This window comes from Balaenoptera acutorostrata, chromosome 18, assembly GCF_949987535.1.
Source record: "Balaenoptera acutorostrata chromosome 18, mBalAcu1.1, whole genome shotgun sequence".
Taxonomy (NCBI): domain Eukaryota; kingdom Metazoa; phylum Chordata; class Mammalia; order Artiodactyla; family Balaenopteridae; genus Balaenoptera; species Balaenoptera acutorostrata.
Window position 1 is genome coordinate 69,304,037 of NC_080081.1, and position 12,954 is coordinate 69,316,990.

Genomic DNA, 12,954 nt, shown 5'->3' on the forward strand with positions numbered 1-12,954 from the left:
AGTGTATCTTCCACGTACAATGATTGTCAGATCACCGAAAAAGGCACTGGACTTCCCAAGCTCACAGAAGACTTCTGTGAATGGTCTCATGCTTGCTTGCTTGGTAAAACGTGTTTGCTGAAGATGTGTTTCTACAATGTGGCAGAAATTGATCCTGAACATTGTTTTCATTATAACATAGTGAAGATGTGGGGCTTGGGGACTACCTTTACCTGCCAAAAAGCCTGTAAATGAGCAAATTGGTTTAGGCCAATTTGCAGCAAGGAGTGCCACCAGGTGGTGCAGATAAAGAGGAGCTCTCTGGGCAGGGAACACACTAAGAACCAAGGCACAGGGTAGATCTCAGCCACTGGTAGTAGGTGGGTTTGCCTGAGGTGCAGGGTGTCAAAGGGAGGAGTAGATGAGACTGCTTCCCTCCTGAAGGACTTCTGTGCTCTCCTGAGTCTGGGCTTCATCCCTTACATTAATGTTGTCAAAAATGTGCCCAGGGGTGACCCACATCAGAATCACCTGGGTGGATGGGGCCCTAGATTCTGCTCATCGAAATAAGCTCCCCAGGTGATTTTTCACCCACCAGAGTTTAGGAACACAAGGAAGCCATGGCAGGGTGCTGGGCAGTGGGATGACTGGGCTGGTGGTGTAGCCAGACCCTCAGGCAGCAGTCTCGTGGAGTACAGTGGGAGGGTTCTGATGTGAGGCCCAGATTCTGGTCAAGAGGTCTTGGTGACAGTCCAGGCAATGGTTCTGGAAGTGGGGCAGTCGGTTTAAAGAGGCCTTGAGGTAATGACCAGCCTGAGGAGTGATGGATGGGCTGTGAGAAGGGCTGGGTTGAGGGAGCCAGCCGGGCTGAGGATAACTGACAGTCGTCTGGTCTGGGGCCAGGATGGAGAGTGCCAGCAGCAAGGCTTTCTCAGGCTACTATATGGTTGTGTCCCTTTTGTCCCGAGAATGCAGATGGAAGCTTACCTGTGGTTCTGTTGCTCCCTGGGCCTGTCCGGAGGCCCCTCAGCCCAGCTCCTGCTACCTGCCTGCTCTGGTCAGCAGCTCCTCCACTCCCACCTGCGTCGTGCCTGGTCAACGATAAATTCTAGAAAGCGTGGTTCAAATGAAAATAGCACGATTTGCTAACTTTCATGTAATGGGCTGTTACACCCTTCACCTGCATTTAGTTTCTTTTAAATGAAACAAAAATAACCCCAAAAGTGGACTATGCAGAAGAAATAACAAGCGCTGTTTCCCTCTGGTCACTGGTGCCCCAAATCCCTGCCAGATGGTCAAGCAGAGAAGCTCATGTTTCAGCAAATTACAGAACCTCATTAGGACTCTATTTCATGTTCTTAGATGCTCTAGGCCTTTATATGAGGTGACGTTGATTTCTTAAACTTGTATGACAACATAACGAATGCACATAAGTGAAGTGTCCAATGAAATGTGAAAAAATCGGTGAATTCTTTGCATATTTTATTTTTCTTTTTTTGATTTCCAACTCACACACATCTGGCATATTTTACATCTTTGCAATAAAACATGGTTACAATAGCTTAAGGAATTTATATATCCAAAATATTTCACCATGATCTCAAGATGAAATGAACTTGTCTTCCAGATGTTCATTATCCTCCCAATTCTAAGCTACAAACTCAAGATATTGCTTACAGCCTGGTGATGAATAAATTAATCATTACGCCGATTCCCCAGAATTTCAGAATCTCATAAATACAAACAACAATGAAGAAGGAATTCAGTGCTAAAACTTACTAGTACAAGGTGGATAACAAATAAGTAATCACATCAATAAATAATGATATGTTTCTGGTGCAAAGTGCCAATACAAAGAACCCATTATCTTGTTTTATCTTTTTAAATAAATGACTGCAAGTGAGTGTAAATTCTGAGAAAATTACATTCCTGTAACATGCCTCATAGCCCTACCGACACAATATGTACATATCTATGACGATACAGTCACCAAATATACAAAGAAGAAACATGAATAAAGTGTATATACCCCTGGGTGTATAACTTGATCAGTACAATGTATGGAAAATCATTTGATAGCCATCATTTTATATCATAAAAGATGAAGTGCCTTAGGCTAAGAATGTGGCTTTAGGTGAAAATTTCACAAGAACCTAAAAGAATAACGTCAGTTATTGTTATAATAAAGTCTGACTTATTATTAAAGAAACTAAGCTATTCAAGAACCAAAGGGGGGGGGGGCGGGAAACAGCAAAAAAGTTAGCATCAGATTCTCCTCCCCTAATGTACACACGCTAAGCCAGCAGGATGATTCTGGAAGAGTTGTCCAGGAGTTGGGAAGTCATTACTATGGAACTAATGATTGGGACTCCTATTTATACAATAAAACCAGGACCTCATCCCTAAGCCCCCTTTCTGCTGTGTCTTCAAATTATGAAGGTTAGGGCTGAATTTTCTTTGTGTCAAGTACCAAAATGGCAAATAATGGCTTAGTATTCAAATGCTTTATGAGCAAATTTCACTTAGAAGGGATGAATTTAGATTTAAAAGTGCAAAACTATGTATTTTGGTGAAAATGTCAAAAATTACTGATTGAGCCCAAATTCAATCCTTTCATACAAGCTGTGTCCTTGGACAGATCTTACTATTTCCTAGTGTCAATGCACCTATTCCATCAAGACTTCAGGATTAAAGAACATGCACGTTGTAACTCCACAATAAAATTAAGAAATGTTTTGTTCTTTATACAAGGTTTTACTTTTACAAAAGTATCCCTTTAAATAAGATGCATCTGATGTACAAAGTATCAAACGTGTTTTTTTTTTTTTTTTTTTCTCAGCTTGAAAAGAGGCTGGAAATGGGATGCAGGTTAGGTTCGAAGCTTAAACTTTGTAACAACTGGACACAAGGTTCCTCAGAATTGTCAAAAGTCTCTTGTGACACGTCCTACTACCTTTTCTCAATAAACAACAAGATATGAAATAATTACCAAAACATCTCCTAATTCATATAATTTACATGATATAAGCTTGCTTGGTAGCAGCTGGTGTTCAGTAGTGAAAAAACACACAAAGTAAAATGACTGCTGACTGCAATGTACAGCTATTGCTGGGTGTGATGGAATGTACAAACGGAGGTCGATGTAGACGGGTTTTTTCCACCAGAGATATTGCCTTTCCATGCAGCACTTGTGCTCTCAGCTTTAACGTGGCTTTTGGTTCTCCATTTGTCTTCAGTATCTGTTCTGATGCTCATAATGCCACCGATTAAAATCTATATTAAAAGCTACAATGCTACCAGAAGCCATGCCAGTGATCAGAGTCCTGAAAAGCAGAGGCGGTAGTTAAGAGAGACACAAAATCACTGATGTGGTTCTACTTTACACTAAACAATAGCACGATCTCAAAGTTCACCAGGTTTTAGTTTTGCGTGCCCTCAGATAGGATTAAAATGTATTCTTGGTTCTCCTAGGAGAAGCTGTATCAATTCTGAAAACACCTGGGCTGCCAGACCAAGTGTTGATTAACTTTTGATCAGACAACTCATCAGATAAACACTTTCTGAGTAGGCATCCTCACTGTATGTTTATCTGTCAAGCTGTAACTTACGTGCATATGCTACTGTTCCAACATATCAAGGACATCATAAAACAACAATAATCATTGAAATTAAGGATGAGATTGAAAAAGAAATAGAAATTTGGTTAGTAACTTTCCTTGCTCCTCCTGGGAGACCACTAAGACGACTACAGACTTGCCTATGCTCTCTCATCTACTCTCTCCCCCATACCGAGTGAAGGATAAAGATCTTACAACAGCTTTCCTGCCCTCTGCACCCCTTGAGAAGAGCTAATCACTTCCTTCTTCTGTTCCTCTGCTCCTGCTTCCCTCATATACATTTATTATGATTATTTGAGCTCTTTGGGGTCAGTGATCCTGTTTTGTATCCTCAGGACTGTGCACAGTGCTTAATCTATGATGGTGGCAGCAAATGTTTGCAACATGAATACATGAATGAATAAGAACATCCGGGAGAATATTTAAACTACTTAAGAACACAAATCATTTCAAATACTTAAGAAACACCCATGTATATAAAATAATTACATGGTAAACCATTCCCATTTATGAATACGGACTACAGCATTTTGGAACACTCTAATAATAATCTGCTTAAATTTTCTTTAAAACAGGTTGGGCTGCAGATCAAATACCCCCTCCCCAAACTAACTTAAATTCCATTGCTTTTCTTGATGACTTCAGTACTGTTTTACTATAGTGTGAAGATGCTTTGTTAAATTTATCATATAAGCCTTAACATTCATACTGTTTTAAAACCAATACTCTTATAAAGAATATACACATAGTTGAAATAAGTCGGTTAATAAGCTTTTCTTATTTCTGTTAAATATATAGCAAAAAATGAGAAATTACCATATTAAGATTATAGAGTTTTAATTTATTTTTTAAATTTAGAAATTTAGACTTTATATTCCAATTATTCTTTTCACTTTATAATAAACCCAAAGGCAAACTTTAGGAAGTAACAAAATCTTGTTGCAAATTGAGGAACAATAGAAAATCATATTACTTTGTTAACATTCCTGTCAATTCTTTCCAAGAAAAGATTATAGTGTCTTAGGGAAATACATAAAATACCACAAAATAACATAAATGGCAGATATGTGAATAAGAAAATCGGGGAGGGGTGTGTTGGAGATTGTTTCAAGTAATAAGTGCCTCGTATTTTTAAAACAGAGGCCAGCTGTAGTCTGTACTTTGCATTTGGCTGCATTTAGCTAGATGTATGCCTCAAGCCAAGACTCTGCTAAAAAATATGTGTTTCTTTCACATAATGTAAGCCAGGCAGGCCTGACTGAGACCAGGTAAGGATGTGAGAACAGAGAAGTTGGTGGGGATAATTCTACATTTTGGGCAGTGTCTAGATGCGCCTGTTTTTCTTCAGACCCATTTCTTTCTTTTTTTCCCCCTTATTCTCTTCCTCTGTTTCCTTCTTACCAGAATCCTTTCTTACAGTACTTACTCCTCTCCTCAATTTACCCTTTTCTGCACTAGTCTTTCTTCCATCTGGATGCTGGAATCTTCTTCACGGCAGGTTTCACCCTTGGTAAAATGTTAAGAACTTTCAATGACAGTTCTTGAGTGATCACATTTCTCCCCAGCATGGCTCACCTCTGGTCATGGGATAAGTCCATTGCTCTAATGCCAGCATCACATCCGGGGTAAATGTACAGCTGCTTGAAGTCACAGGCCTGCCAAACCTCCACCACACCGTTGTCCCCTCCGGTCACCAGGTTCTGGCCATCGCTACTCAGGAGAATGGCCTTTGGACAAGGCAGAAAAGCAACCATTTCTCTCGGTGTTTCCCAAAAGATCAGTGGGCACTACTGAAAGGCACTTAATACAAGTCCCTTGTCATTATTTTCTACGTTTAGCCACTTGTCCAAGTTTTCTCAAGTCCAATCCATAGACTTTCCAATGTGGAATTCATCAAAGTTCTTACATAAACAAAGGATCTTACTAAAACCAATTTAGGTTACAAAATAACAGAAGTCCCAAAGAGAATATTATCAGTCTAATCCAGAAAGAACTTGAGAATTAAGTAACATGACGTTTTGTTAAGTTCTGAATACTACCTATGTCAAGACTTTTAGAACAAATGGCAGAAGCATATTTAAAAGCTGTTTTTAATAATGATAAACCAGCAATTATAATTCATTTGCGAGTGATGGGCAATTTGGTATGTAATTTTGGTCTAGGGTTCAGAAGATAAGATTCTTTGACAATAAACTCACTTTTAATGTCAGGGGAGTGCAACGCGGGAACAATTGTTTGTAAGAGATTAGGAAAAATCTCCTTAAGGGTCTAACCTCTAATCAAACTACAGCCATCACCTCCAAAGTCTAATTCACTGAGTTAACTACTTGGGATTAAGTGAACTTTGGGTTTGTTCAAAGCATCAATCAACATGAATTTATGTGCTTTTACAAACCAACACACATTTACCTGGATACCAGAGAAATTCTATTATGAGTCATTTAATGTAAAATAGTCAATCTTTAACCTCTTGGCTAGGTCCCCAGTTAGCATGGAACATGCAGATTTACCCTTGTCGAATCGTTGATCTCCATTTGAGCCAAAAGTTTCCCATTGATGCTGAAATTGCTGAATCGCCCTCGTTCATAGTAGATGATACAGTGGCCTTCACTGGAGACAGATATCAAGCGTGGGAACAAGCAATTTTCTGGTCCTTCGAGGGCTCTTAGCAAATCTCCGGTGATTGTGTGGACGAGGCAAGGGCCCTCTGCAGAGCAGGGAACAGCAAGGCCAGAGTCATTGGTGATGACCAGTCACGTTATTAGCTCCCACACACCTGCCAACTGTACCTGAATAATACACTCAGAGTTGTTGAAAGAAGGTAGAAAAGAAAAGAACTATGGTGGCAAGAGCCAAGCACTGATGTTAGATTTCAACAGAACAAGTACAGAGAACTGTTACATAACACACACGTGTCTTCCAAACTTTTTATCTAGGTCAGTAGTTGTTCTTTTCCTTCATGAGATAATATTCATTAAAAAAAGGATACAGTTCATACATTACATGAGAATAAAAGACTGTATGTCGAAGTCTTCTCTTAATATGTGTTTAGAAATTTTTCTTTAGAAAGTTCAGGAGAATTATCAAAACAATCACTAATTTTCTTTAGTATCATCAAAATTTTAATTGTACCACATAAATACAATACTATCAAATAATAAGTTTTACCTTTCTATAGTCTATATATAAAATGTAAAAGGCAAAATTAAGAAAAGGAATCAAGTAATTCAGACTGTAGGAACACTTTTTCTTTTTTAAATAAATGAAGAGTAAGGCGAGAATGTAAAAGTAGTATGGGGAGTGACTTATTTTTTCTCAGGTGGAAATTTTAAGATAAAACATTCAGTAGTCAAGTTCATACAAATAATTGGTTAATGTAGTTTGGTATTACCTGTCCCCCACGATCCCCAGAAAAACTCCATAAAACCATGCATGAATTACATTCTTATTTTTCAAACAATTGATTTCAGTAGATACACATTTTACAAAACAAGTGACATTATAAGGCTATACCTAAATGTTTTCCTGATTACTAAAGTAACAGATGTGCATTCCAGAAAATACAAAGAGTTAGAGAAAAAAAGATAGCAATCACTTCTAGTATCAACCATCATCTATAGAAAATTAATGTTTTTCCCTATGCATACTGCGTCTCTTGTTTTCCTTCCCTTTCCTTTTTTTCTTTTTTTTTTCTTTACAGAATAGAATGATATTACATGTTATTTCTAAAACAGACATTAAAAGACATTTATTGAAAATATCCTATCTGTCCCTCCCTGGGTTATTTATTCTTAAATACAAAAACACAGTGTCCCTACCTTTAGGCATTATACCCATTATCTATAAAGCAGCCAGAATAAGCTCCTAAAAACCAAATCTGATCATCTCATCACCTTGCTAAAAGACTTCAATGGTTTCCCACTATACTCAAAATAAAATACAAATTGCAAATACTTGTGCCGTGGGGGCCCCTCACCTCTTCAGCCTTTGTCTCCTTACGTCCATGGTGTCCTCACCACACTCGGCCCCTTTGGTTTTCTTTCAGTTTCTCCTAAGCATTAGGCTCCTTACTGCCCCGGAGCCTCCCATGGAGAATTGGTATCTCAGCCAGAATTAGAATTCAAGTTTCCTGACTTTTCCCGAAACAGTACTTTTTCCACAAAAAGTCAGAAGAACTAAGTCATCATATTTCCTTTCCCATCTACCACTACACAGTCCCCAGCCTTGAGAAGAAAATGACTTGTGGAGGGGGTTGGATCCAAGGCTGTGTCTGATGAGCAGCCTGGGCCCCCCATGGACCCCACCATCACGGATATCTTCCCCTTGTCTTTCATTTTTTTTATTTTTTATTTTTTTACTATATTTTTATGTTTGGCTGCATTGGGTCTTCATAGCTGCACACAGGCTTTCTCTAGTTGCGGCGAGCAGGGGCTACTCTTCGTTGCCATGTGCGGGCTTCTCATTGCGGTGGCTTCTCTTGTTGCGGAGCTCGGGCTTTAGGCACGCGGGCTTCAGTAGTTGTGGTTTGCGGGCTCTAGACTGCAGGCTCAGTAGTTGTGACACACGGTCTTAGTTGCTCCGCGGCATGTGGGATCTTCCTGGACCAGGGATCGAACCTGTGTCCCCTGCATTGGCAGGCGGATTCTTAACCACTGCGCCACCAGGGAAGTCCTCTCCCCTTGTCTTTTAAATGTTATCTGTAATGACTGCATCATATGGGTGTGCTGCAGTTTAATTTACCAGTGTTCTGGCTAGAATGCTGGTGAACACAAAATACTACATAATATTTTATATCTATTTTATATTAGTACTAGCAAATATTAATAATAAAACTAAACAGCTACAAAAAACCTAGGGATTACATTTGTCTATGGAGAGCCTCCTAAAGGAAATAAATCATAAATCATGGTTAACTTGTGAAAATCGTATAGTGTTTAAAGACCTAAAATGAAAGAAATGTCTTCTGACCTTTAGCACCACTGATAACAAGTCCAAGTTCTGCACAGACAGAAACACAGACAACTTCATGGTCGTGGCCCGTGAGGACAGCTCTTGGTGCAGGATAGTCACCTGCAAAGGAACAGCAGTGGTGAGTCACTACAGACCAATGGCGGGAATGAAGAGCTATGCCATTAAATTGACCGTTTAAAATAGCAATCATTGTTTAGTAAGGGCATTTATTAGCTGTGTGACCATGAGCCAGTTACTTAACCTCTCTGACCCCCTTTCTTATATCTTAGAGAATATTATGCCTTTTTAAAGAATTCCGTATTTTCTCTTCTGTCCATTCTGCTTCACCTGGTTGTTGAGTCTGTGATCTTTCCTTTATGGTGCTTGAGATCCTGCATGCTGGCCTGTTTTCCTCTGTGCACTCATATTCTGGATGGGGTTGAACCACCCCTCCCTCATCTTGTCTCTCAGAAAAACATCCTATGCTTTGGTCTCAGCGACGCTGCTCTTTCTGAGAGCTGCCTCCCGGGTTGCAATCCCCTGGCCCCCACTGTAGAGGGGGCAGTGGGGGAAGTGAATGTCAAAGGGATGGCACTTGTGCCCACCTCCTGGGCAGCCCCTCCCTTGACACTGATGTGATGCCGCAGCCCTGAGCAGCTGGACTGGTGCTCCCATTCCCTGCCCCACCGTGGCAGGAGGGAAGGTATCAATAGATAGTGGAAAATTCTGGGAAGAAAGCGCACAACTAAAACACCTTACCCAGCAAGGCACCCAACACTCTTCCCCTCTGCCAATATCTCCTCCTTCAGACCCAGCGGTCTTCTGTCTCTCCAGGGACTGCTCACAGTTTTCCGTGAGTTTCCTCAGATCCACCATGTGAGCCTCCATTCTGCTTTTGAGGCATTTCTTACTTAGATGGAGTATGGAAGGGAGAGCTGAAAGCCCACCTTAGTTTGTCATTTTATTCTAAATTTATGTATCTTGCTATAATGTGTTTGAGTATTGGCAGAGTATCCTTTTAGATTTGTCAGCAGTCCTAGATTTGTCCGAAACATATTTATATAATTTATAAACTTATGCTTCACAGATGCCCTGAGTTCCCTGACAAAATGAAGATTAATTATTGATAAGATTTTATGTGTAATATCATCCTTAATTTTTCTAAGTGATTATTTTTTCTTGGAGAGACGGACGAATTAAAAATCCTGCAATTATATGTTTAATACAATTTATATAGAGTTTTCTAAACCTTTCCCTTATATGCTACAGAAAAAGTAGAAAGCAATCTAGTTCTACTGCAGGGAATTTAAAAAATGTATAAAAATATTAAAAATCTTCCTTATGTATGTAATATATTTTATATTAGAAAATAAAGTTTTTCAAAGGCTTACCTCTGATTTAGAAAGCTTAAAATGTTTTATTTTTCATTACAATTCCCCCAGATCATTTGAATAAACTGTGAAACTTAACTATTAGGGGATTTTGTAGGGCCCCTCTGAAAGCACTGTTTCCCTCTTTCAACTATAGAAAAGTAAATAAAATGTTATTCAGGGGTTTTGAGTTGGAGAACCTGCAGCAGGGGGAAAGCATATTCCCTACATTTCATTTCATTGTCAGGGACAGATGTCACACACCCCAACAATCATTCAAAATCCTAGGAATATTCTGTCACTGTCACATCACAATTGATGGATGTAGCTACGGGTTAAAGGGCCCTGCGCAGAGGGAGGTGCAGGTGAGACCTCTCCTCTAAGGACCATAGCACCACTGCCCTCCTTCCCTAGTCATTTCCTCAGGAGAAGAGCTTTCTGGGTGATGGAATTACTATGAATGATGAACAAACACGTCCAATTTTGAGATTCCTTACAGGCAAGCATTTGGAAATTCCAAATATAAAAGTCTTATAGTAAACAGATTCCACCTCATTTTTATCACAAGATATTTCAATATTCTCAAAATGGATGATGAAAAAGAGTACAAAGGTGTTAGATGCTGCTATCCACAGAGAACTGACAAGGAGAGCATTGTCAGTGTGATAGTCTGTGGCTTTCAGAGAAAGGATCAAAGTAAAGATTGCTCATGGTTCTTATTATTTTCAACCTCATTTATGGGACTACTAATATGCAGGGGAATCTTTGGTTCTTCTGAATTGGAGCTAAACAAAAACAGCAGAGTTTTTCTGCGATCCTCAGTGCAGTTCTGGGGGAGTCGGAAAATGAACCTCTTGATGATGTATGACATTCAGGTTTTATCTGCGACCTTTGCTGAGTCACTGAAGAATCACTGCAGAAGGTATTTTCATTCACGTTTATACTATATAAAAATCATGGATTTTTGACTTGAAATCCTAGAACAAAAGATTTCAAAGGGTGCAGCAGTTTCATCACTACTCTGATTTCAAGATTTATTTTGAAAAAATTATGTTAGACATTTGCTGGGGTAGCTCAGAAAAACTTAGTTTGTGAGGAGTTCCTACTGAGGTACTGTGTCTTCAGCCACCTGAGGGCTGCTGCAGAGGTTTCTGGCCCAAGCACCAGAAACACCCGGGCCTGCATTTTCCACAGGTCACAAGGTAATCCACATAAAAACATTCCATGGGTTGGAAAACGTCCCATGATGCGGTTTCATTTTATCACACAATCACAGAGTACTTGATGAAAAATAGAAGATAGATACGAACCTATTTATTCACTGACTCTAAGTTGTTCTTTTTCTTCTTCAGAGAGGACACTGACCACATTTTCCTCTGAGCCCTGCTGTTTCAGGGCAGATCTCTTCCCTTGAGGTCCTGAACCTGGATCTAGGCCACAGTACCTTACTGTCCTACCATCTCCTTCCCCAATCAATAGTATAATCCACCTGCCTTTCCCAAGGAGGTAGAGGTTTCTGCATGATGCCCAGAGAGCCCGCTGGTATAGATCCGAGGCTCCCTGATCACGAGAACATATTAGTCACTCTTGTTTTTTATATTGCTTCTGACCCAGGACAAAGACCCTTGCCGCCTCAGTTCCATAAAGGGGAAGGAAAAGCAGAAACTGAGTGGCAAGCAGCCCCCTTCTTAGTCAGGAACCCTATAATGTCTCCTAACGTTGGGCTGAGGGAATGGGAGGGCTGAGAGGTCTCCTGAAGAATGGGCCCCGTGTTAGGGATGCTACATTATAGACATTATCTTTTGGCCCTCAGAAAGCTCTACGAGGTAAGAATTATTACACATGTAACTATGCTTCCTCTCAAAGTTAATGAGAAGAGGTTTAACATTTACTAAACCCTAGTTAAGATTCCTTGCTCTGAGAAGTGAGACAAACTCATCATATATATATATATATATATATATATATATATATATATCATATTATATATATACAATATCTTCAGGCTATTCTTTGTCCACGCTTTCTTCATCCCCTGTAACACCACTGGTTAGTGGTGGCTGTGGAGCTGGGCACCAGGATGGTTGATCTAAAAGAAGGCTGGATGCAGACAAAGCGAGGGATGTGATTTGGCAGATGTTTAGTGACAGGTTGGGGCTGGCGGGAGGGTCAGTGTCCAGGGTTGAAGCTAACACGATGGGAGCCCAGGGAAGGGATGTGCGCACAGCTGGAATCTCCTTTTCAATGGGCTTCTTGTTTCATAGTTTCTATAACGCTCAAACGTGAGCTGAAGACTTGTTTTTCAAAAGTGAAATAGAAAAAGCATGATAACAATGTCATACATATTACTCAACGCGTATTTGTAGATTTGATTTGAAAAGATGAACAGTAAATTCTCTTTCAAAGTTTCCTGTGGCTATGATTTTTAAAATGTCAACACACTCTCTATCAGGCACGTTATATCTGGTATAAACATTAAAACCACACACTTTACAAGCCGATTGGATTTGGAGCCGAGGTCCCAATGTATTATAAGTGTCTGCTGAAGAGACAATGTTGACTTGCCCCTCTTGTGACTATCTCGTTGGAAGCTACAGCACGTAATGAGAAATGTCAAGTCCCAAGATCAATGAAATTTGGGGCTCTAGGGATTCAACAGGAATAGCATTGATCCTTTTAAAGAACACCAGTCAGAGATGGGCTGTAATATATTGCAAAGAAGGGCTCAGGAGGATAAGCAGCCAAGTCCAAGATACCTACCTGACAAAAAATTCAATCAGCTTTTAGCACAAATTGCCTGCTCTGCTCTCCTTCCTTTCATGCGATAGCCTGCTTCCAATTAAAGTGCGCAAATTAATTTTTATCACTTCCAAATTAGTTTCAGAATTTGTGTAAAAGTCTGTTTCAGATGAAAGCATCTGTCCCTCACATCTCTGCAATTCTGTTATCTAGTCAGGGGCCTATTTTACATCTACAAGAAAACTGTCTATGTTCAAAGTCACAAGTTTGAAAGAGTAACAATGAATATTAGCATTAAA

General features: G+C 39.8%; 1 protein-coding gene across 6 annotated transcripts in view; it reads right to left on the reverse strand.

The window, feature by feature from the left end:
• Nucleotides 1-1,458: 1,458 nt before the first annotated feature.
• The window catches only part of NBEA (neurobeachin), a 631,767-nt gene continuing 620,271 nt past the window's right edge, over nucleotides 1,459-12,954 (reverse strand). For all 6 annotated transcript variants that reach the window (XM_057532889.1, XM_057532888.1, XM_057532885.1 and 3 more), the window contains 4 exons: nucleotides 8,565-8,666; nucleotides 6,107-6,303; nucleotides 5,172-5,323; nucleotides 1,459-3,302 (listed from right to left, as the gene is read on the reverse strand). In XM_057532889.1, the coding sequence (XP_057388872.1) occupies nucleotides 3,212-3,302; nucleotides 5,172-5,323; nucleotides 6,107-6,303; nucleotides 8,565-8,666 (542 nt within the window). In that variant the 3' untranslated portion in view covers nucleotides 1,459-3,211. The remainder of the gene's footprint in view (nucleotides 3,303-5,171; nucleotides 5,324-6,106; nucleotides 6,304-8,564; nucleotides 8,667-12,954) is intronic.